At 38.5% G+C, this 26,944-nt stretch overlaps 1 protein-coding gene across 2 annotated transcripts in view; it reads right to left on the bottom strand.

Annotated features, from left to right (window-relative positions):
- Positions 1–26,944, bottom strand: part of HOMER1 (homer scaffold protein 1) — a 97,467-nt gene that overhangs the window by 44,364 nt on the left and 26,159 nt on the right. For both annotated transcript variants that reach the window (XM_054178006.1, XM_009910793.2), the window contains 3 exons: positions 15,858–15,989; positions 11,217–11,309; positions 4,633–4,775 (listed from right to left, as the gene is read on the bottom strand). In XM_054178006.1, coding sequence (XP_054033981.1) covers positions 4,633–4,775; positions 11,217–11,309; positions 15,858–15,989 — 368 coding nt within the window. The remainder of the gene's footprint in view (positions 1–4,632; positions 4,776–11,216; positions 11,310–15,857; positions 15,990–26,944) is intronic.

Genomic DNA, 26,944 nt, shown 5'->3' on the forward strand with positions numbered 1-26,944 from the left:
AGCAAAAGCATACCTAACACCTTTGAGTTGCTTCTCTGAGTACACCTCAAGAAATAATAATCTTTTCTCAACAGTTACACTTAGTTTACCACAGTTCCTCCTGTGTGCCCTAATGCACCACAGCTCATTATAGCACAAGGCATTGTGAAAACGGTTACTGCCTTTTAGGTTACAGAAACCTTTTTAGAAAGGTTGGCTTTATCAGTCTTCATTCTAGAAGATTTTCAAAACTCAAGTGGATAAAGCTTAGAGTAGTCTGATCTGATCTAATAGCTGAACTTCTTTGATTAGCAGCTTGGATTTGAGAGCTCCTGAGCTTCCTCGCAACAAGGAATTAATCTATATTTACATTAAATAATATTCAGAAACAAGAATTTTAAAAATGTAAAATACACTACTTTGTGAGGAAGCTATACATAACCCTATAAAGAACATCCAAATAGTAGAATTTCAGTATAAATTCAAATTACAAAACCCCACAAAAATTAACTCAAAACTTTTCCTTAAAGCAAACTTAGCAGTTCAGCATCCTCCACAGAGTATATTTTCTGTAACATAATTAAAATATTTAAGATTGTAGAGTGAGTAGTTCTGATACGCACAGTGAAAAATCTACTAAACACATTTCTGCATACAACTTTTAATTGAAACTCAGTAAAGGAACATAAGCTAGCAGCAAGGTGTTCTGTTTTTGGGTTTGTTGTTTGTTTTGTTTTTGTCTTTGTTGTACAGTATTGGATTTACATGCATCTAGACAATAACATATCTAAGATATAAACATAATTCAAAATAAGCCCATTTTCACTAAGGCAGTGAGTTGAAATTCCCTATTAGAATTTTGTTTTAATACAAAAATTGGAATTTTAATGAACAAGCAACAAACACACACATACATATTGTCTGATCAAAACATTATGTAATGTTTCTTTATGTATTACAGGGAAAAAAAATGTAACAGGTTCAAGTCATGGTTGACAGAAAATCAAAGACTTTCAAAATTTGTTCCAGAAGGATCCTCTTACATAAGGAGCCAAAAATGAAATAAAGCTTGTAATAAACAAATGTATTCTGAGGGTGAAAGAGCAACTTCACCAAACGGCTGCCATAAAGATCCAAGCAGCAGCCACAGTGTTCACCAGATACACTATTCAGTGTATATTCTAAGACTGACTAAGCCTGGTTTAGTATTTCTTTGGGCTCATTGATACAATCAGAAATTATATATTATATACCATCAGGATGAAAGTTTTAACACCAGTCACATCAGAAGTAGTTAAAATCTTGTAGCAACTTTTTCTCTCCAAACCCAGGAAGATTTACTTAAGAATGAAAACATGTACAGCTTTAGTCATAATTATTTATTAGATTGATTATCTAGCCTCTGTCCTGCCTTCCTGGACTAGCTATCCTTCAGAAAAGGACTGATCTGTGTCTCTGCCAAGATTTTTTAAAATTCTAATGCCAAACTTAGGCTACATTTTACCTTTTTTTGTCCTCACAACATTTACCAATGAAAGCAGTGCCCAGGCTATAGTGTATTACAGGATGGGGGATTTCCTAAACAATATTACTTCACAATTCAACATTAACCATTGTAGTTTAAAAAAGGCAAGATGTTTAGTTACAAGTTCACCTTCTGATCAATGCTCTTAATTCTTTAATATCCTTAAAAGCAATTAGGCAGAATTGCACTGCTTCTGAACAGCATTAGGGCTTCTGAGATGATGACAAATAGAAGCAACTAGAGTTTGGCTCTATTTATGTTCATGGGATACGAATGGGATTTCATACACATACTGGAGAATGCCCGTTTAAATACTGAACAATTATTTATTGAAATAATAAGAAATTTTAGTAACAAAACTGGTGACTGACTTAACGCTGTTTTCCAACTTTTGTGTGCAAGTGGTCAGAAAATAACTATAAATACCAACGTAGTCTGCACCTACACTGCTGAAATAACAAGTCCAAAATACTTACACTAAGACATAAAAAGTGCAAAGATCACCTGCAGAAGAAGGTGTATCTGGCCAGCAAGGATCTTACAACAAAACCAAACTGAATCTTCTTCAGGTGTGCAGATGAAAAATGGCAAGCCGTAGGATGTACACTAAAGCATGATCTCCATGCCTGTGATTCCTGACCTTGTTAACTCCTGTGAGACCCTTCCAGTTCAAAGACACGATAACTCCTTACCTACATCACTGCCTTGACAGCAGTCCCCTTCAAACCTTTACCCTTGTCCTCTGCCACAGTGAAACGTGCATTTGTCTGAGCTTGGTGACTCTGGACAACAAGGAAGTTCCCACCTCATCAGGCACGCTTGCCTTGCTGCAGTACCTCATCCAGCCCATGAAGCTCCAGGACTTTCCCTATGGATGTCTGGACTCCTGCAGTGTAGTACACCTGCTTTCCCTGTGCTCCTGCCTACACTGAGGGCCACTCCTTTTGGTACTTCACAAGACAAGTATGCATTGTTAATGCCAGAGCAGAACATAGCTCTCCTGTTTATGGAAGAAATTAACTTGCTATGGTAGAGTTATTTCAGTGAATCATTTCAGTCAATCTCAGTCACTCTCATATTCCTTACAGGTGAACTTGCCTTTTCCTTTGAAAAACATCTAATGGTTGACCAACAGCTCCTGGAGTAAAGGTAGATATGTAAAAAGCACAGCCATGCACATGACAATGCTCAAATACCCTTTTCTTTCCTTCTTTTTCTTATTTCCCTTTTTAAAAATCTTCCTCTTAAATCAGAGCAAGCAGATTTCCTGCCAAAAGCCTCCTTTCAGCCAGAAGTAGCAGCTAGGTATGTCTATATAATTGCCCATTTAGTACTATGAAATGTCTCTATAGAAACATGCCCATTTAACCAGGACTAACACAATCCTGGAGGGTCTACTTTCCATCTCTTTCATGCACAAGTTTCATGCATCTTAATTTATTTTTATTAAATAAATCATCTTTATTTATCCATAATAAAAACCTTACCTAGTCCAAAATACCACTTATTTCAATATGTTTTAAAAAATGGCACTTTCTTCAGCAATAGCTCACTAAAAAGAGCGACCACTAGCAAGACAAAATTCTGGTCTTTTTGAGAGTCATCGTGAGCAGTGGCTCACAAAAAGTGCAGTTATTGTCAGCAGACCAATTCTAGATAGCATTTAACATGACCAGAAAACAAACAACAACAAACCCAGCCACCCCCTCAAAAAAAGAACAAAAACCCAGGAACTTATACTCCGTACATGAAGTAGATATGAAACTTCAAAGCATGTGAATGTTTCATTATCTCTGTTCTACACCATCTAAACTTTATCTGGGTAGTTTCAAAACGTATTTTCAGTCATGCTCAATACAGAGCAAAGCATAGTTACTGTATTGGCATACCAGAAAACATATTTACAGATGCAGAACAGGGGAGATCTAGCACCTATAATTTAAAAATAACCCAAACAACATTACTCATGTGTGGACTTTATCACTACTCTTTTTCACAAAACATTGACAGAGAATTCCAAGACAAAAACAGTATAAGTGAATTCATTACAGAACACTGAGAGATGTGCAACATTGGTAATACTTCAACATGCACACAGCACTCTTACAAAGCACCATTTCTTCTAAAATATATAACAGATGCATTGCTGACAGTTGAGTATAAAAATAAACACAATCACTCTGTTAAAAAAATTAGTGCCAAAGTATAATTTCTTTCTCTTTGAAAATGTGCATTTTTTTCCAGATATTTAATAGTATTCTTTCACAAAAAAAGAGAAGTCATGCAAAATTCCAATTCCATCTCTGCTCAATCTGAATTGCATGTTAGACATTCTAGTATTCTGTAACCTTTGAACAAGAGCTCTTAAAGTCTGATTAATCTGCAACAGACAATCCCCAAAAAATAGTTCTAGTGTTTCTAGCTCTGCTTTAAGTTTATTAAATATCTTAGTTACTCTTCATGCTCTCAATACAGTATGTGTTTTACCAAAAGTAACCATTCACAATCATTTCTAATAGGCCAGATATATCCATCTTAACTCATTATTTGTATCATTAAATAAAAAGTCCTAACTTTCTTGAAGAACAACACAGCAAAGCATTCCTAATGCAATGAATTATAACCCAGTATGAAGCAGAGCTACACTTTCCATATATTTCAAAATAGTTGAAAACAGTTTTCAACTATCAGAGAACTATTTGATTAAAGCTCGATCTAAAATTCGTAATCCAGAAGTGTTGCAAGTTCCTTCTCTTCCACAACTTGTCAATGAAAGGCTGGCATCCAGTCTTATTTAAAGAAGAGTGCAAAACAATTTAATCAGAATATTCTATGAAGCAATTCATTTTATTAAGAAACAATGTTTCCTGTTAAAGGGACACCTACACTAACCAGTGTTCAAGGGTTTGCATTCAGCTGATTAAAGTAACATCCCCCAAAATTTTATTCAAGGAGATTTTCTCAGACATGTTTTTTTTCCTTAAAACAAAGACGATGCTGCAAATCTAACAGCCAGTCCACTTTTCTTTTGAGGTGGTTGGCTTTGGGGATTTTTCATACAATATGGTCCCTTTAACAAGGAAGGAGACGGGTATCACTTAATCAGGATGTGGGAATGGAATCTGTACCTATGGGTAAATGGCAATGCGTTCTGGGTTGGTTCAGCCCTTGGTTCTGAGTTCTGCGTCACTTCTGGCGTTGCTCTCTCATCATCTGTCCCATTAATACTCTCCGGTGTCAAAGGAGACTGAATATCCCCTCCAGCTGATTCCTTAAGTAAAACAAACACATTAGAATTACAAATTCACCTCTCAGGAACATTCTGTGCATATAACTACTAACATTAATTCTTACATGATACATACAATTCAGGTAGTATTATTACTCAGATTTCCTGCATCTAATACAAACACAACTGGCCTATGAATGATCTGCAAATAACCTGCTCATCAAAGATGCCTCTCTCTTACCTGGTATTATATTTAACCCTCATCATGCCACACAAGGGGTGATCACTGACACGTCAAGTTCTTGTCTCTTAATCTGCACTCCTAACGTATTGAAACAACCAAGTCTGACAGTTGTTTCAAACTCTAGCTTTTGCATTAACCAAAGTGAACAGCGACAGGAGCATTTGTGGTACATTCACAGTTTCACCTAAGAGCCATCTGTAAAGAGTATCTGAGCTCTTGCAAAATTTTTGCAGGTATGTCAGGTTGACCCAGCTCTTGCTGCTCATGGTATTATCTGGGAAGAAGACTACTCCAGCTCCACTCTGTCAGCTTCTGCTACTGCTATGTAACTGGAAAAATGAAAAATTTAATGGCTGCCTCCCAGCAGAGGCACTGATGTTGCATTTATTAATCATCCTTCACAGCATCAACACGTGCATTTGTTCTTTGGCTAGCAAACACCATTTGCTCATTTCAGTCTAGTCCCTGGAAAGAACTTTTCTTTTTTTTTTAATACAGAGAACACACTCATCCTAACTGTGAGCATTATAGGTGTTGAAGTTTCTTTTAGTGGTTTAATTTTAGTATTTTCTATGCTATTATATCCTTTTTCAAGTTACGATTTTTGTAGGATATAAGCTACTTTAAAGTATCTTAGAAGACTATCATTTATCAAGTGGTAGCATTTAAATCTGAGATGGAATTGTTCCATGACTAAAGTTCAATAGATGTCATGGAGGGGTGTTACACAGCAGAGGACTGGATTGAATTCCAGTGTTTCCAAAAGATAAGCATCTCCTATGGCCACAGCACCTTCTAACATCCACACAGGGAACAGACAAAACTGTTATTTAATGTTATTAAACTAAAGCTCAAACAGAGTCTCTGGAAGGCCAGCAGCTCCTCTTCCCAGTAATCTGACACTCTGCATAGGAAGCTGAAGGGAAATAATCTCAGAAGGACTTGCATAAGGATCTGAAGATGGTCATGATCTTTCCAGATTGGGGTTTAATTGAGAGCCTCCACCAATTGCCTTCAAATGGTTTACAAGGAAAATGCTTTTTGAAAGCAAATACTTTATCTGATCCTACATCTATATGAAGATGTTTTCCTTGAGTTTTGAGACTTAACTAGACGGAAAAACTCAGTTCTTGTAAAGAAAGTATGATCTGGCTGTCATCATTACCTTCCACACTTTTCTAGTGTCCCTTAACCAAAAACACTGTTGTTCCAATGTTTTCACTGAACTTCAAATTACAGTAAGTATTTGCAGCAAAACTATTGTCAAAATTTGGCTTTTAGTCTTCTGTATTTCTCACATGGTAAGAAACATGTATCTCATTCTACAACTTGAATTAGTAGATGATACATTTTAATAACAACTTCCAAGTTCTATGATACGTTGATTTAGCATTCATCAAATTATACAATGCACATACACCAATGTCTCCATTTGGCACCTTATTGAATTCCTACACATGAAAGTGCAGAAATAATCAGCTTCCACTGATTTGATTTCATAGACATAAACTGATATTTATAGCATTTTTATTACAAGAATGCAAATAAATTACATTATTTCAGGAAGAATCTTGTTATTCTATACTAAAACCCATTATCTTAAGCGTTAATACTTTAAAATTGAAAATTAAATAATTATTTTTACATTAACAACTTTACTGAACTGAAACTGAATTTAAGTGTGAAAGGAGAGCAGAGATGGTAAGATAACCAGGCAGATTAATTATTTTATATAAATTATATGGCTTTGTCTACTATTATCCTCTGATTAGATAAGGTTTCTATTAACATTAAATGAAGTACTTGATGGGCCCAAGAGTTTCTCTTTTATTTCTTCCTCTTCCCAAACTACACTAGACATTCTAAAAAATACAGATCACACCCTACAAACTCTGGATGGCTTGTATCTTTAAGCTAAAATTCCTACAACACTGTTATTAAAGTCAGAGCCCAGTTATTTAAGATGTTTTAAATGTGAATGCATAAAAATCATGTAAGTGGAAGAAAAGTGAACCTGCAAGTTCTGTCTAGGCTTATTTTTCAGTAAAACACTTTCATAGACTTGTAATGTGAATGAAATTCAAGTCACAAAAATTAATACAGACAAACACCAAGATCTAAAGTTTCACTGCCTGCAAACTCATGGGAGGCTGGTTTTGTATATACAAAACAAGCAACAGTTTCTAGTATGTATTTCTTCCACCAATAAGACAGACTAGTCAGTGCTCTCACACATTTACAATTACCTTGATAAATAATTCATCTGTGGCCAACTATAATGAAGTTGGTTATGAATAAAGCCACAGAAAAAGCTAGTGATACCGAACATTTTTTAAAATGTTCACAAGTAGTATGAGAAAGAAACATTCTTATGAAGTGTTCATATGTAATGAAGTTTTTACTCCATACCATTGTGGCTTCACTCACTCACTCCAGTCAGAGCTGTGAAAGAAATTGTGGCCAGCTTAAAAAGAGATTTTCACCCTTCCTTTCCAGCTCAGAGAGGAAGTTAACTTAGTTCTAACATTCAACTGTAGAGACATTATATGAAAAAACCCCCAGTACTTAAATTGAAAATGACAAGTCTTCTTGTAAATCAACAATGGATTTTAAGACCTGGTATTTCCCATTCATGACAGCTCCAAGCAGGTATTTAATGCATTTGAAAGAAAGGACTAACAGCTCTTCTGTGGTATAAAATCACTACTGTATCATATATAGGCTTCTGGGAGATATTGAATGTGTAAGTCATTCACCAGTCCTGGCCCTACACATGGACTGAGCATTAATGTTTTCCTATACAACAGGTAAATATGGGAGTCTGACTCAGGTGTACTCAGCTCTGGTGAGGCCACACCTTGAGTTACTGTGTGCAGTTTTGGGCACTTCAACACAAGAGAGATGTGGAGGTGTTGGAGCAAGTGTAGAGGAGGGCAACAAAGCTGGGGAAGGAGAATAAATCTTATGAGAAGTGAACGAGGCAGCTAGGGCTGTTTAGTTTGGAAAAGAGAAGGCTGAGGGGAGACCTCATTGATGTCTACAACTACCTGAAAGGATGTTGTAGAGAGGCTGCTCTCTTCTCGCAGATAATTAGTAACAGAACAAGAGGAAATGGCCTCAAGCTACAACTAAGTAGGTTTACACTGGACATTAGGAAAAAAAAAATTCCCAGCAAGAGTGGTCAGGCATTGGAATGTGCTGCCCAGGGAGGTGGCCGAGTCACCAACCTTGGATGTGTTTAAAGGTCATCTGGATGTGGTGCTTGGGGATATAGTTTAGGGGTGAACTTTGTAGAGTAAGGTTATTCTGGTGGACTTGGTAATCCTCAGGGTCTTTTCCAGTCTGAATGTTTCTGTGATCTGCTATCTAGGAGTTTGTCAGAGTTTGCACTGTCCAAAAGAGCTCTGGCTCAACTAATGTACATGCAGGACTCCAGTGATGCCAAGCAGTAAAAAAAATGACAATATAAATCAAATACAACAGTTTTGATATGCAGTATCTCCCTGCGTATTTTCAATTTAATGCAGAAGGTTATCTGCAGGTTAAAGACAGCAGAGGGATTGACACTTGTAGCTAACTGGGTTACTGTTACAGAGCTCACTACTCACACTGTCTCCCAACGTGTTTTCTGTCAAAGCTTCCTAAAATAGTCCCTTGCAAAGCCTTGACTGCCCACTAAAATGATTTCTTTCCTCTTTTATTCTCCCTGTCTGCAAAGGATCACTGTGGAAAAGGGAAAGAACAGCTGCAAAACTACTGAGCAAGGCAACACCTGAATTATTTGCCTTGCAGCCACTTTTTGGCAGGTGATCAAATAACAGTGAGTACACCTTCAAATGTCTCTCAGGTCCCACCTTCCCTCCCCACTACCAAGCACCCATCTTCCCTCCAGTCATAAATCACCCTTTGAATAAGCCCCAGTACCACAGAAGTACTGCAGCTTGCCATGAAGCCATCACTTCTCACCTGCTCCAAACTCCAAATTTCTGGGGAACTAATGAGAAGCATTAAGTATGTGAAAACTATTACACTGATGTGTCAGGACCTGCATTAACCGCATCTTTCAGAATAATATGCTAACTCATCAACACCACAAAAAGCCAAGAGATGAAAAGTAAGGCCTGAATATGACATTATTCTTAAATGTGCAGTAATTAAATTGCAGTTCTCAATATGCATTACAGAATCATTCAAGGTTAACATTTCTGTAACTGCCTACAGTATGAAACATTAGGTTCCAAGTATAAAAGGAAATCTATACAGGAAAATGAACAAACCCAATAGCTCACAGAATTTAAGAGAAAGCTTTAACCCTGGGCAGCTGCTGAACAAAAGCATCTTCAAATTTATGTTCAAACCAAATAACAAGTCCCATTCAACAGTGTCTAGACTATTAACCAACATGTCAAAGGAGAAAGCAGAGTAATTGTTTTGCCTGTAATACTGAGTAACTACAATCCTGGCTGAAGCCCTTCAGCTCCTTCTGAAGCCAAGTGTATATATTAGATTGTAACACTGAAACACTTACTTTCCTTATCTCTGTGTTTACAGAATTTAACAGAAATTCAGAGACAGTCATGAAAACCAATTAAAAAATGGTTTGTTTTTCCTGTTACAGTAGAACAAGCAGTTTTCTATTAATAGCAAAAACTAAGCTAGCACTTGGGCAAAATGCTGGAAAAAAAACCCATGAGGTTGGTTCAACGTGTATCTTCTCATGGTTTCACTGACTTCTGTTGGAAAGTCATCAGATGTAACCTTTTGGTGGCAATAAAACTGTTCATACAGCATGCTGCAAAATGCCTGTCATCCTTGCTCCATCAATGATCAGAAGCATACAAGAGGGCAAAGCATCGAAGAGATGCACTGAATAAAAACAAGATACACTTCAATGAATGAAGACTACTCAGAAAAAAAGTACAAGCTGCATTCACCCTACTGACTCAGATACCTCTGCGGCAGTTTTAAAGCTGTCTTGCTCTCCATGAGAAGGAATTACCTTTGTCTTCAGCACTGATTAAAGAAATGCAAATAGTGACATAGAGAGCCAGAAATATGAGCAGGGGGCAGGAATGGAGGGGCATAAAATCCTCATGCCATTTCTTTTTTTCAAAGCAAATTCGAAGTACTCATTTTTGAGTAAATTATTTTTAGGTATGACTAATGTACATATGACTATATTAATTTATCCTCCTGTTAGGTCTGCATTAAGCCACTTCAGGTACAAGGCACCTTTTACAAATTCTTCTTTTACATCATGGTTAACTAACAAAACTCCAGAACCACCATGTGAATCTGTCACCTCCCTTCAATACACTGCACAAGTGAAAACCACACAGTAGGAAATGCATAAAATTAGCTTTTTATTTGAACTTTGAGTTTTATCATAATGGGTCCTTCAGTTTAGGAAAGACGTTGACTTGCTGGAACATGTCCAGAGAAGGGCAATAAAGCTAGTAAAGGGTTTGAAGCACAAGCCCTATGAGGAGAGGCTGAGGGAGCTGGGGTTGCTTAGCCGGGAGGAGGCTCAGGGGAGACCTTATTACTGTCTACAACTACCTGAAGCAAGCTTGTAGCCAGGTGAGGGTTGGCTTCTTCTCCCAGGCAACCAGCATCAGAACAGGAGGACACAGTCTCAAGCTGAACCAGGGGAGGTTTAGGCTGGATGTTAGGGAGAAATTCTTCATAGAAAGAGTGATTTGCCATTGGAATGGGCTGCCCAAGGAGGTGGTGGAGTCACCATCACTGGAAGTGTTTAAGAAGAGACTGGATAGGGTGCTTGGTGCCATGGTTTAGTTGATTAGATGGTACTGGATGATAGGTTGGACTTGATTATCTCAAAGGTCTTTTCCAACCTGGTTAATTCTATTCTATTCCATTCTATTCTTCTATAGAAGTCTGATACAGTGTGCGACCTGAAGTTTCATAGATACAATTTATTATAGATTTACTTAGTATACATTTACTTCACTAACCATGTTTGCCCATTTTCTGATGAAAGATGGAAGAAAGGAATGAAACTAAAGAAGAGGCCAATTTTATTTTAAAGCAAGTTCCTTTGACACTTCTGTAGTGTGATAGATGTAGTCTTAAACTTCTAGACAATTCCATCTGACAGCTGAGAGTATTAAGGGTGACTGGGAAGTACCCTGTTTATTTTTTAATAGCACATATGTGTAAGAAACATATAAGAGTAACAGATAGGAATTACTAAGCTTAAATCAGGTAATATAACTCACTTGAGATGGTGTACTTGTTAGCTCCATCTTTTCATGGGATTTTTCCTTTGCTAGGCGTGCAGCTTCTTTGAATTCCTGAAATTTTTCAGCAAACTGAAGGTACATATGTAAAAAAAAAAAGGAAAAGAAAAAGAGTAGGTGTGAAGTAGTACATTACATGCGGAACAGAATGCTGTACTTAACATTGTGCAAAGTCAAATTCTGTCAGTATTTTTCAAATTCTTCAGTGAGTTGCAGAGTGCTACACCTTTCAGTACCATTCAGGCATAATTTACACTGGTTATATATCAGGAAAATTATGATGCAGTAAAGTTTGATTTGTTGGTGGTAGTGCTAAAAAAGTTCACCTTAGAGATGGCTAACAATAGTGAAAGACTGCCTTACACAGCTGCTTCTAGCTGGTAACAAATGATCTAGTTCTGAAGCCTATTGTGATCACTATTAACCTAGAGCTTCCAATGGGCTTCATTCTTTCTTAACTGAAACAATACTGATTTCTTACAAAATTTTAACAGCATTTATAATTTCAATAGCTAATTAGAAAAGCAGCAATGTGAATACTGAGTCAAGTTCATTTCTTGATTGTTCACTGGCATCAGTGAAGGCAAAGAACAAATTCACTGAACTAAAACACCTGCATATACTGAACAGTAAATTCATGTTGAACTGCCATACGAAGCCTGATTTCTGTGCTATATGCTATATGTACTGCTTCCAGAAAATAGCTAAAGCAGCAGTTTAGAGATACATATACCCTTAAACTTGAGAGTTTAAATCAATTTATTAAGAACATGGCCTCGTTTCTCTGGCTAGAGAAAAATCCAGCTTCACAGATCCCAGCTTGACACTACACTAATTACTATAGCAGCCAAGCATTTGGTTTTGTTTCCTACTGCTTTTACAGAGCATGCTATCTTGTGATGATCAGCTTAAGACTGAAATGATTCTGCAAAACATTGGAGGCTTCACCAACAGGGCCTATATCTTTTCAGTTTTGCTCTTCATTTATTTGGAAGGAACAAAGGCCGCTACCCTTTGCATGACATAATCTTCATTATGATTTTCAATCAGAACTCCATTTGCTGTATACGACCTAAAAAACCTTCTTGTCTTTAAACTTCTTCTCCTGGTAGGCTGGTTGTATTTGAGCAAATACCATTTGTCTCCACTAATATCCTACATTTCATCTGTCAGGTTATTTAGAAGCATACACTTCCTGAATATAGGAAACAAAAGATACCAGTCTCAAAGTCTCACACATCATCAAAAAAACATCCCAGAACAGATAAAGTTGGCAACAGATCACCAGAACTAGATGATGCTTATTTAAGACTTGTACATAGACCTCAATGTTTGATGGGTAATCTGTTATTTAAACCAGCTCTGAGACTAGAAGATTAGTAAACAGAAAACATCATGCTGAGGTTTAGAATAAATGGCTGAAGAAATACAATGCATTAAATACATCTTCTGTTCAAGAGAGGAAAACTGTACAAAAATATAATAGATAAATAGATAGTATTCTAAAAAGAGCCAACAAGGCTAATGTAGTGGAAATTTTCACAGATTTACAAGAACTCTTTCTGACAGTGAGGTGACAGGTAATAGCCATCTCTTGACAAAACAGCTGAATAACAAAGATGAGATCTCATGGTATGAAAGGAAAGGTTCTCTGGAAAAATTGTGCAGACAGACCACAAGAGGCTCTGATAAGTGCCTGTGGTGGCACTTTTGCCAGTTAGCATATTCTTAAACTAGATGTAATAAATCAGTTAAACTAATTCAAAGTGGTAAGTCAGAGCAAAACTTAGAAGTATTTCTTCTCATACATAAGTGTACTATCAAAAGCAGTCTTACATTCTGAAAGCATCTGTTTTTTTCTGAAAATCATGGAACATTCTGTTCCTCTTACTACAGCAGCAAGATAAGACTGTTGGCAAATCCTGATCCTTGTGAAAGGCATGCTCTTCAACAGAGGATTCATCTATCTGTCAGGTAATACCAACTTCTGACTGAACAATCCTGAGGTGAATTTTGTGATTGAGCATATTGAAAAAAGGTTTACTGGAGGTAAAGAAATGTTTAATCAATATCTCCTATTAGGTTTGTATGTGAAGTTGAGTAAAGTGCCATTATTTTTCTATCAGATATTCTTACTCTGCTAATTCTGAGTCACAACAATTGTGGAGGCTACAGCTATTGTACTCTAATTTAGGAGGACAAAAGCAGTCCTTAAGTCAAACATTTACTGTAGGGTAAGTCGACAGTGATTTGAGAATCAACAGTTTATTCTATCTACTCTGATTATTTACTTCATTAACCTGCTGAAATCAGTAAGACTAGATTGAGCTTTTTGGAGTTCAGTCTGTCTTTTGCTCCCTGGAATTTGCAGTATTTCACTGAAGCCCAGACACATGAGTACAAAACAAATTACACAGAACAGGCATGTTCACTTAAGGCCTTTTATAAATCAAATACCTGTAAGAAGTTGCAGAATTGATTTTAAGGCAATTTCTGGAAGCATTTCTGAACAAATGTATTAATACAGTTTATTTGTTAGACCTATTACAGTTTATCTGTTAGCCCTATTACTAGTATCTAGGAGTACCTTGAGCTCTAAAGTAGATTTCATGTCCTACAGCGCTCATATACTAAAGAGTGCTCTGGTAAACCTAAGAATAATGCCAGTGCACAGAAGCAAGAGCTAGTTATCTGAGCAGAGGGACAAGAAAGAGAATATGTGACATCTCTAAAGCTACACAGAAGATTCAGAGTTTCCAATTCAGCTTTTCTGATTCCAAGACCAACATACCCACTAACTCCAGTAAATTAGACTGTAATCTGAAGAAATCTTTCCTCTCTACTATCAAATATGTATCTGAATTTTAAAATAACATAAAAAGTTATACCTTTAAGAGTTTTAGTAGCAATGCTCAGCAATTTCAACTCCTATGAATATCAGTTTGATAATTATGATATAACACATCAGGAACACTTTGCTGCAAAGGTCTTGAAAAGTCATCACCATAAGCTTCAGAAAAGGTCAGCAACATGGTATTTTCCTCAACAGATCTGCATATTCTTTGTAAAACACAACCATCTGTGTAACTGCTAATCAAACGTGTACTTAAGACAAAGTATCTGCTGTAGTTTTTCAGATTATTTTTTTCAGAGTTTTAAGCCAAGGGCATACTTAAAACTCTTAGACAGCTGTTTGAGGGCAGCAAAAGAACGGTATTAAAAGAACCGCAATTAAGAAGACAGTAAGTACATACCACATGGGGTGAGCAACAAATGAGTCAAGGATGGGACAAATAGCAAAACCAAAATATTTTCACTGGCAAGAATAACCTAGTGTTTAAAGTCAGGCAAACACAGAGTCTGCATAACCACAGCATGATACTTTGCCTCCAAGGAAGCATTCCATGATTAAAGAAAACAAACTAGTTTAGCTCTTATAACAGGTAAGCTAAACTATCATTTGTGCTAAATCCATTGAAATATTAAGAAAAGTTACCACAGTGGTAAGCAAGAGCCTCTGGAACATATGCATCAATTTAAATAAGTAGCAAAGTTTTCAGGTTCATTTAAGCAGTGATAGGTGCACAAATACAAATCGAATATTAGTATCATTCAGAATTGCCTGTATTTGTGTTGCTTCATGGAAAGTGTGACACTTGTCCCGATGAAGCAGATGTACTGGTTTTCATTTTAATGGCTTTCTAATAGGCTGCTGTTCATCCTTGGATAGTGACAATTACTTACTTAAAACATCATTTATGATGTGTGCATTTTTTTAAATAACAAGCCAATTAGTATTCCTTACTTAAATATATTCTATATATGCCTCTTATTAAACTTGGGTTTTCAGACCTTTTGCATACTTCAACATTGAAAATTCTCTGCTTAATGTATAGACATAAGCGAACTGAAATTCTTCATGGGTTCCTGCATTCATCTACCACAGTAGTCTCAAAACCATCAAGTATTGTAGAAAGGGTGCTCCAAAGATCTAAACCAATAGTTTGAGAAACAGAGGTTACAACTTTCTTCAGAATAAGGTATACTTGCCTCCTGTACAAGAAGACCAGAAAAAACAATGCCATGTATGGTACAGAGTTTCTTTGGAAAACATTTTAACTTGTGTGTTCCAACAAAGAAACCCAGTTTTCTTTTATACTGTATGTATCTCCCACTAGTTTTACCTGAAGCCTGCACAAATACCTGTAATATCATGTACTACATAGTAGAAGAGCAGAAGTGCATGTGATTTAGAAGACAAAAATGCATCTGAAGACTACCAACATTTTTCTAGAACTAAACACAGAAGAAATACTAAATTGCCTACTCCTATAAATTTCTATCTTGAAAAACTGTAATGGAAAAACAACTCTAACAAGACTAACCTACCTAATTAATTAATTGGAAAGTGTTAACACTGTGGTATCTCAACTCCCCCTCCTTTCTTCTATCAATTAAAATTCAGGTATCACAAATTGTTTTGCCTTCTGTAAGGATCAACATTTTTTGTAAAATATTTTTAAATAACAGTAATGAACACAGAGTCATGATACAATGAGCAGGTGCTAAATATTCTTAAGGCACTTGACTAGTTGAATATTTGCCACTGGTTATACTTACTTTTGAAAGGTGATGTTCAGATGAAAATCCCAAGCCATAGACTGTATTCGCCCTGCTGTCTGCCCACTGGCCAAACTTCTGAGATGTTTTAGTAAATGTCATATTGGGGGTGATAGTGCTATTTATTATTGCCTGGGGAAAAAAGTAATAGTTGTAAAAAAAAGAGGTTGTGGTTTTGCTTTTTTAAAAAAATACTACTCTTAATTGAAAACGCCAATATTGTAGTCAAGTACCTGTGTATACTGAATGAGACACAAGGAATGAGGGAACAGTTTTCTAATTCAATCACAGCTAAAATTACAAAAGCATATTTTCACATACATTCTGTAACATAAGTAAATGCTGCGGAGGGGCAGGGCACCTGTTTGCATTTGCAAGCAGTCATTTAGTAGTTAGCAAGTCTAAAAACTGTCTGCACAGGCATAGAAGAACTAGTAAGCCCTTTCCGTTGTCACAAGTATATTTCTCTGTCCCCTAAGGAAACGCTCAAGCTTCACTGTTGCACTCCCCCTCCCCCACTGCAGATGTGATTCTCACTGGAGAACATGCAATAAACCAAGAAGCAAGTTTTTCCTTCATACACACACAAGGAAGAGCTACGCTTAGAATCCTTTTTCTTCTCTAGTTCTTTTTAAATACAGGATGGAAAAAAAGCATATCCTCAAGCACACAACTTCTGTCAAACAAAACATGTAACTATTAGGTAATATGCTGGTTCCATTAAAAGCAACAGCTTTACTGTGGATTTCATCAGCAGTCCATCACATTAAGTTTGTCTATCAGATTTTTATCTGCAATGTGGAACTGTCCAGCTGACAGAGTATGTCAGAATAAAGCCTTAGAGTGACACCAAACACTTCTACTTAGGTAAAAAACTGATGCTTAGTACAATTTACAACCAGCCAACATGAACAAAAAAAGAATAGTCATAAATCCAAAGAAGCGTGTTTGAAGTGAAATGCACGCACACTTTCCCATGCCTAGTGCTACTAAAAGATGTCAGCCACACTCGTTAAATAATTCACAACCCTTTACATGAATTCTTGAGGCTTTGTAACAACCACATGAAAGGGAAGGTCCCAAAAAATGGCACACACTGTGAGCAATACAGTTCAGCAAGAACCTTTTGGACATGCCAGTTACTGTGCTCCAAAGGTGTTTATCTGTATGTGTCCTACTGCAATTTTCTGGCAGTACTTAGCTGAGAATCTTTTGAGCTGCAGTGTGCTTGTTTCCTGCTTCCATTAAACCATAATCCACACCTTATGCCTAGCAGATTAAAACCAGTGATTACTGAAGAATCTGAGAGCAGCAACAAAATCCAGAGTACAAACCATCTCCTCTCTCATGAACAGCAGAATCTTCCTTTTATTCTTTGAACTGTAGGAAATGTGCTGATGTATACAGAATAACAGTATTTTCTCATATCAGTGACACTGAGAAACTTAAGCACCAGAGAGATCAAGCACCACTCTCCCAAGCCCAAGATCTTCTGCAAATCAAAATCATGCAATATAATTTGTGTGAGATTGCCTTCTGTGTGGCTATTAAAATGAATAGTTATGGAGTACACCTAGCACCTTTCCTTTTGTTGAGACTTAGGTAGCAGTGGAGCACAATGATACACAATTTTATCTGACTTCTACAGGGCAAGTCTGAAAATTTTATAGCTGAGGGGCCAGCTAAGCCCACAAAGCTCCCATGTGCACAGAGTGATTCCCAAATGAGATGGTGAAGAGCACTGCAAGAAAGTTCAGAAGAACAAACTGTATTGCAACATGTAGAAAGACAAGCAAGATACTACAGCACTGATGAATTTAACAAAACTGGCAATATCTGCACTGGCTTTGGCAGTTCCACTATATTTGCACTGAGTTATAGGAGGACCTAAAGATATTAAACAGGCATTTCGCTCTGATAATCTCTGTGTAAAAATGTGAATTTTAACTACCATTGTGAACAACTCCTGAAATGGTGAAATGCCTTAAAGTTTATATTTGAACCAGCAAGCCTCATCAAGTCAAGGACAGGATATGCCATTTGATCAAAACCCGGAGAATGATCTCCAGCATTAATTGTACACAGTGTCTCCTTAAGATTTTCATACAGGAGAAACTAGTCAGTAAAGCCCCTCGTAATTCAAACATCATTCTCCATTCATTAAGTATAATGTTTTGAGCAGAAATACAGCCAGCAGGCTTGCACTTACACTATTGCTTCCAAGCAATCTCCTAGAGAGCAGTTGTCTATGCTGCACACTACAAAACAGAATGAGACTCAAGGAAATGACTTCTTAGAAATGAAGTGTTCTGGAGTCCTTATTTTCTTAAATGTTTCTTGTCTTGTGGTGCACTGTCAGTACTTGGACACCTACTTTTGAAAAAACTTGGTGGAAGCCCAGAACAGAGCTGTTTAAGTTCACTTAGTCATCACTCTCTACTGATGTGGAAGCTGTGAATAGTAAGAAGTTTGAAATCAAATATCCTGGGGATAGTTTAGGAAAAGGCCTTCCTCCCAACTCAAGTTTTTGCTATGTTTTCCAGCTTGCTTAGGCCCTATTTCCATTATCATAGATGTAACTTCCTCAAAGCAGAAAACAACTCTGAGACTAGTGACTTCCAGGAAAGAGGCAGATTTAAAGCCTGCAGGACTGGCATTTACTGCAGTGACAGAGGCAGATCTGACTGCAACTAAACTCAGCACAAAACTGTGGAGAAATCAATCAGTTTTTAGCTAAGAATGCTCACTGATTCAGCTGACCATGTGGCTGGCCACCCAAGAGAGAGCCCCAAACAGGCTGCCTGAACTGGAATAGATTATCAGTTTTGAAAGTAGCCTGCATTTAGGCTGTGTTACAGTGACTGTCAAATTGCATCCTTGCAAAGATAAAGATAGGAAGAAAACCTAGAAATCGTATTGAGAAAGAGTTGTGATTATTCTCCTTATTTCCATCAGGGAAAGAAAACAAACCAACTAAAACCAAGAAGGCTTCTGATAGCCTTTTATAAGGACATAACCATGTGAATAGCTGATGGTAGTGCAGTGGATATGGTTTGTCTTGATCTCAGGAAAGCATTCAACACCATCTCCCACAGCATCCTCACAGATAAACAGAGGAAATGTGGTCTGGATGATCAGATGGTGAGGTGGATTGTGACTTGGTTGAAGGAAAGATGTCAGGGAGTTGTGATCAGTAGGGCAGAGGCTAGTGTACCTCAAGGGTCAGTCCTGAGATCAGTGCTAATCACTATATTCATCAACAACCTGGATGAGGGAAGAGAGTGCTGTCAGCCAGTTTGCTGATGACACAAAACTGGGAATTCAATCCTCTCTGAATTATATTAATTTGTGTGCTAGATGTCTCAGGTGCTAAATTAAAACTGCTTTTATAAAATATAATGCTAGGACATACTACAGACGGTTAAACTATTAGTTACCTCTGGAAAATACTAGATATGAATTCTTCACAGCTTCAGCTTAACAAAAATGTAACTTTTAAATCAGAATTTGTAATTAAGCCTGCCTTGTCTACTCAAATAGGTTATTGCTTTAGCTGCTCATCTCTACATCAGATCTCAATGTAGAGTTACCAGTATAACAAATGTCAAATACTTCATCAACTTTTAAAAATGTTATTATAAATGTACAAGAATACCTTAAAAACAGAACACAGTCAATCTGACAGGCAGACATATAGCTTCTGAAGAAAAGTGATTTTGTTATCTTCTGATTTTTAGTAATAATAAAATAGCTTTCATGATTTCCTTTCATATTTGTGTAGCTACAAAAAAATGGCGCATGTGTCTTAGCTGTTCATTTTACTGTCTGCAAACTCAACAGCTGCAAGATGTACAATAGTGGTCAAACAATTTTACCTTGTGCTAAAATTGATGGCAATAAGAACTAAGACACCCAGTATTTTTTGACGTCTTCAGAGGAGGACTACTGAACACCAGTGCTCACAGGTCTTATCTAAAGCATGTATATAGCATTAAACAGGTTATCACCTTAATGTGTGACTAGTTTAACTTTCAGTCATTGAAAGGTAAGTATTACCTACAACACAAACGGGAGACTTGACTCAGAGAGAATACAGGCTCATGGAACCTGCAGACTGAAAAACCACTCTTTTCCAGACTCTTACTTGTTTTAGATGAGTACAAATTATAAGGGCTGTTTTCCTATCTTGCATCTGTGAAAAAAAATAGCAAGAGAAGTTAACTGGTACTACAAGAACTACATTATTTGATCTCTGTTCTTTTCTCACTGACTGCCAGAGACTGAAAGGAAAAGACAGCAGGATTCTGGGAGTAATCCTAGTGCCTGTCTGAAGTGTCACTGGAAAAATAATGGAGCCTTCCTTCCATCACACAGGAAGTATCAAGCTAGTGGAAGTATCAAGCTAGTGGAAGTATCAAGCTAGTGGAAGTATCAAGCTATGTTTTTCCAAGAAGCTATGAAATTACTATGTAATTTATAGGAACTGAAAGCCTTAGCAACAACTGCTTAATGCTGTCATGTCATATTCCATAAGAAATTTATTTATGAAATGATGATCTAATTTATAGGAATTGAAAAATTTACTAACAATTGTTTAATGTTGTAATGTCACATTCCATAAAAAAAATTATTTTTCAGGCTCTCTCTCTTGGTTCCTAGAGTGGTAGGAAAAAAAGTAACATAAAATATATTCACTGAAGAGGTCACAGAAAGTAACCTCAAGTTCTGTCAGATTATTTGCATCGGGATCTCTCTGCCATGGGCAAGAGGGATCCAGTTACTGTACATGAATACAAAATATGGTCTGTACACTGAACACTTTATGGTCCTGAAACATTTTCTAGAGTCAAGCTTGAAGGCCATGGATTATTTCTTGAACAAAGTATTTTAGGAAGAGATGCTTTGCATTTGTATTTAAACCGTTGTATGTATTGTATGGTGTATGTGCATACATGTTAAAAAACATGGAGCTTTAATTAAAAATAAAAACAATTTCTAGGAATTATACTGAAAACCTTTCATGGGTCACCCTGCTATTCACCTGTCTATGTTTCAGAGCAGTGTTGTCATGACTAGAACAATGGGTCTTTCTCAATCATGACTGTAACCTTAGACACATAACACTTGGATGAAAACATTATCAGGATTGCATCAATCACAGAAAGTAAGTAAAAATTATAGATTATCCATATATTTTGCCAATAGTATGTAAATGTAAAACAAATGGTGCAGTAGGAAAAAAAAATAAATAAAATAAATAAATAACTAGACCACAGAATGTTAGGGGTTGGAAGTGACCTCAAAAAATCATCTAATCTAAACCCCCTGCCAAAGCAGGATCACCTACAGCAGATCACACAGGAATGCATTCGGGCAGGGGGTTAACTATCTCTGGACAGGGAGACTCCACAACTGCCTAACAATTTAACTCAGCAGGCACTTCAGTTTTGGACAAAGGCAGAGGAACCCCAGTGTATAACAGAGTAAGTGTTTTGTAAACTGTGCAGGTCAATTGGTAGTTGTAATTTCATACAGCATATTGTTCCAATACTCAAGTCTTTATTTATACGCAGTCACAGAAAATGTATATTAATTTTTTGACAGAACTAAGAGAATCATTTGAAAGAAGGCCGGGAAGGGAAGAAACAAAGCAAGACTTAAGCACAGAAAATCATGGTATGCTTTGATACAAGAGCCTCAATCACTTCAAGCAATCTCATATAGAGATCTTTGACTACAAGATCTATTTCTGTATACTTTTTTATGATATAAATTTTCCTTCCTTATTTAAAATAGCAATACTGCAGATGTTTTTTTTAAATGCAGGGTAATATTTTTCAGCCTTCAATAACAAGACAAAAATCTCTGAATACTGCTAAGCTCTAACAAAGTACTTCACTTCCAACCATTATGTACTGATGCATCTGCAGCATCAGCTGCAAATGGAATTCTTTTGAAAGGATTACAAGTTTTGATTATGTCCTATGTATCTGTAATGTCCTTATTGCAGTTTTCTGATAAGCTGTTTGTAAAGTTACTGGGTTTATACCTACTTGGTGAAGAATGTAAGGAACACTCAAGTGCTTTCCCCACACCAAACTAATTTATTTGGCATGGTTTCCTCCAACAGCAGCTTAGCAAGTTATCCTTTATAATTAAAAAAAAAACACCACCAAAAAACAGAAGACAACCTCACCCAAAAAGCCCCAAACCCAAATCAACTGAGTTTTGATAAAAGATTACCATGAAGAGCTTTATTAGGAAGGAATTGTTGTATCTCTACAGCCAAATTGGAAGATTATGTAACAAAAGATTTACTAAGTGATTATGAGCACTGAACAGATGTCTCTCATAATCACACAGAATCACAGAATGTTAGAATGCTGAAGCCAATGATATTGATAGATCATTGAATGCAGAGATGAAACCGGGTTATTGTAACCCTACTTGTACTTTTTAGTGCATCTCAGAGGGAACGTCTTTTTAGCCTGCTCAGAGTATTAATCAGGTGTCCACACTTAGTCCATATTCATGACTACACTAAAGCAGCTCCTCTATCACCTGATGCCTCCTCCCCAGCAAAGAAGATGGATCACAAAAATAAGAGACCTACAGGTTAAAATGAAAATGGATTTAATGAAATAGCTAAATTAATACCAACACAAATGTAAAGTAAATAAAGCAATACTCAGCAGTGAATGTATGGTGGTCATAAGAAACAGGAAAGCAATCCTTAAGGGGTCCCCAGTCTCCTCCCTTAACTTCCTCAGCAAACTCTTCCCTTTATTATGAGTGTCATGTTCATTGCATGGAATACATCTGTGAGCCAACTTGGGTCAGATGCCCTGGGGCTGACTTGAAACTACTAACAGGCTGACTTATGCAAAACCCAGACACTAAGTAACAGGTCATCACAGAATCACAGAATTACTGAGGCTGGAATAGACCTCTGAGGTCATCAAGTCCAGCCCATGATCCACCACCACCATGTAGACTAGACCATGCCACCAAGTGCCACATTCAATCTTTCCTTACACACCTCCATGGACAGTGACTCCAACCCCTTCCTGCACAGTCCATTCCAGTGTCTAATTACCCTTTCCATGAGGAATTGCTTCCTAACATGCAACCTAAACCTCCCCTGGCACAGCTTCAGGCCATGCCCTCTCATCCTGTCATCAATTAAATTCAAGCAATAGATTTCATAGAATCATGGAATAGTTTAGGTTGGAAGAGACCTTAAAGTTCACCTCGTTCCAACTCCCCTGCCATGAGCAGGGACACCTCCTACTAGACTAGGTTGCTTGAGGCCCCATCTAATCTGGCTTTGAACATTTCAAGGGTTGAGGCTTCCACAACTTCCTTGGGAAACCTGATCCAGTGCCTCACCACCCTCACAGTGAAAAATTTCCTCTAAATTCTTACACATTAAATCCATTATCCCTTGTCCTGTTACTACATGCCTTTGCAAAAACATCCCTCTGCAGCTATACTGGAGGCCCTTTTCAAACACTGGAAGGCTACTATAAGGTCACCCCAGAGCCTTCTCTTCTCCAAGCAGAACAAATCCAACTTCTCAGACTGTCTTCACAGGAGAGGTGCACCGGTCTTCTGATCATCTTCATGACCCTCCTCTAAAGCTGCTCTAATAGTTGCTTGTCCCCTTTATCTGGTGAGCTCTGGAGCTAGAAAAGTACTACAGCAGGGATCTCATGAGTAGAGGGGAGACTCACTTCCCCCAACCTCCTGGTCATGCTTCTGATGCAGCCCAGGATACAGCTGGCTTTCTGGGCTGTAAGCACACATTGCTGGCTCATGTTGAGCTTCTCATCAAGCAACAGTCTCATGCCTTTCTCCTTGGGACTGCTTTCTATCCATTTTCCACACAGCCTGTACTCCTGCTTGAGACTGCCCTGACTCAGGTGCAGGACCTTGCACTTGGCTTTGTTGAACCTCACAAGGTTGGCATTGGCCCCACTCTCAAACCCGTCAAGGTCCCTGTGGATGGCATCCCTTCCCTCCAACACATTGACTGCAACACACAGCTTGGTGCTGTTAACAAGCCTGCTGAGGATGCACTCAATTCCACTGCCCATGTCACCAACTGTCCTTGGTTTGGAGAGGAGAGGGTTCATTTTCTTCACAATAAGTGGGGAGGGTCCACACCCAGGGCAGCCAGATGAACTAGCCAGTGGGGTATTCCATACCGTAAATATCATGTTCCCTGTACTAAGAAGGGAGGATGGTGTGGGGAGTCTAGTTGGTTGTCTGGCACATGCTTTTGGCACATAGCAGGTGAGGTTGCTGCTTTTGATATTACTTGTTCTTATATATGACTTTCTTTATTAATACTATTATTATTACAGTTGTTCATTTGTTCTTTGTAGCGATTTTGTAAACTCTCCTCTCAACTTGTGGGGTTTTACATTTTGCTCTGAATTTCTCCTTCCCACCCTCCTGAGTGCTGTTATGTGAGTGGCCACATAGGGCTGTGTAGAAGCTGGGCTTAAAACTACAACAGTCATTTCTGGAGCCCAGTGTGGGGCATGAAGAGTTAAAATAACATAACATCTGACCAAAACCTGTTAAAATAATGTTGTTATAGATATTCTTAATATTAATTAAATCTGTGTTTACAATGTGGATCTATCTGTTTGCATGGTGGTATTATAAGAATCCTTACATACTCTATGTAGTCAATGTGGTCATGTTTATCACCTTGGTGAAATGGATCAGGTCTGTCATATTGCTGTATTGGGTACTATCAACCTACTATTATAGCACTGGGCATGGAGTTAAGCTGGTTTTTGGATGTGGCATTCTTCAGTAACCTCAGCCCATTTATGGGTGAGACAGGGGAGGAGATTTTCTCTTCTTTTCAGAATTTTGATTATCATTAGGACGTCCAAGCCAGTGTGCTCTTGCTACTCTGTCTCTGTCTTGTTCAGGGCTACACAAATTTCTTAGCAAAATATCTGGGAAAATGTTGTCAGCCCTGCAACTCCAGAGGGATAAAATTATTGTGACATGCCTACTGAGCCTTTTTCAACACTATTCAGTGCCCTCAATGGGAAAGAGGAGCCCTCTGGGCCCAAAGACAGAGCAGCAGGCATTGTCTACTAAAACCCCAGCAGCAGGTGCTATAGCTGCACCAGAGAACCATGCAAATGGATTTCAGCTGCTATCCAGGCAAGAGCATTATCACCTGGCTGCTCCAATGCAGGGATAATGGGGCCATTAATGGAATTAGAGTGCAGGGAAGCCATGCTGCTGGGATCCCTGCCTAGGAAAGGGGGGCATCGACAAGGTGGTTGGAAAACAGACAGAAACCCTCACCTCTCAGACAGCTGACCTTCTCAGGCAGCTTCCGTCAGGCACAAAGGAAAGGTACCCCTTCAAGGAAGATGTTACATGTCACCCAGAGAAGTGGACCACCACAGAGAGAGGTATTCAGTAGAAGAGGGAATTAGCTGTACTAGAGGTGATTTGTAATGACCTGAATGACAAGCAGTTACCTTTTTCAAAAAGTGTGTGATTGTACTTGGGATTAGAGGGGCCCTGCCTCCAGGCAGGTGGATGAAAGGGACAACTGATTTACTGGATTGTTATGTCCTGGCACATCAGACCCACGGGAGTATAAGGTTCTAGTAGATGGTAGTGCATAGTGTAGCCTACTGCCATCAAACTATAGAAGGCTCAAACCCATCTGTATTTCTGGGGCAACAGGAGGATCCCAACAGCTAAATGTACTGGAAACTCAAGTCAGTTTAAACAGGAATGAGTGGCCTAAACACTCCACTGTGAGTGGCCCAGAGGCACCTGTGCACACTTGGCACAGATTACATGAAGTTCAACACGACCAAGTGCAGGGTCCTGCATCTGGGTCAAGGCAATCCCAGGCACAAATCCTGGCTGGGCAGTGACTGGCTGGAAAGCAGCCCTGAGCAGAGAGACTTGGGGGTGCTGGTGGACGAGAAGCTCAACATGAGCTCTCAGTGTGCACTTGCAGCTCGGAAAGCCAATCAGATCCTGGGCTGCATCAAGAGAAGTGTGGCCAGCAGGTCAAGGGAGGTGATTCTCTCCCTCTACTCAGCTCTGGTGAGACCCCACCTGGAGTACTGTGTCCAGTTCTCGAGCCCCTATTACAAGAGGGGTATGGACGTGCTGGAGCATGTCCAGAGAAGGGCCACAAGGATGATCAGAGGGCTGGAGCACCTCTCCTATGAGGACAGACTGAAAGAGTTGGGGCTGTTCAGTCTGGAGAAGAGAAGGCTCCCAGGTGACCTAATTGTATCTGAAGGGGGCCTACAAGAAGGCTGGGGAGGGACTTCTCAGGATCTCAGATAGTGATAGGACTAGGGGGAATGGAATGAAGCTGGAGGTGGGGAGATTCAGGCTGGACGTGAGGAGGAAGTTCTTCCCCATGAGAGTGGTGAAGCCCTGGAATGGGTTCTCCAGGAATGTGATTGAGGCCCCGTCCCTGGAGGTGTTTAAGACCAGGCTGGATGAGGCTCTGGCTAGCCTGATCTAGTGTAGGCTGTCCCTGCCCAGGGCAGGTGGGTTAGAACTAGATGATCCTTGTGTTCCCTTCCAACCCTGACTGATACTATGATACTTTAGAAAGGACTATTTCAAGGACCCAAAAGGGTACAGGTGGACCTTTGGTGTAGCTGCCTGAGGGACAGAAGGAAATGAACAATTATCTACCTTGTCCAATCTCTCACAGGACCCCTCTGCAGTGGGGTTGATAGGAGTTAAAAACAGCAGGTGTCAATTGCTGCCACAACAGTGCACCAGCAGCAACATCATACCAACAGAGACTTCCTGATTCCCATTCCAGAACTGATTAGTTGGTTGGACAGCCAAAGGGTGATCAGCAAAACCCACTCACCCTTCAACAGCTTCATAGGGCCAGTGCAAAAGTCTAATGGAAATTGGAAAGTAAGAGTAGACTGCTGTGGCCTGAATGAATAGAATAAACCAGGTTGGAAGAGACCTTCAAGATCATCGCATCCAACCCATCAATCAATCCAACACCACCTAAACAACTAACCCATGGCACCAAGCACCCCATCAAGTCTCCTCCT

The sequence above is a fragment of the Dryobates pubescens genome, chromosome Z (assembly GCF_014839835.1).
Source record: "Dryobates pubescens isolate bDryPub1 chromosome Z, bDryPub1.pri, whole genome shotgun sequence".
Lineage (NCBI taxonomy): Eukaryota > Metazoa > Chordata > Aves > Piciformes > Picidae > Dryobates > Dryobates pubescens.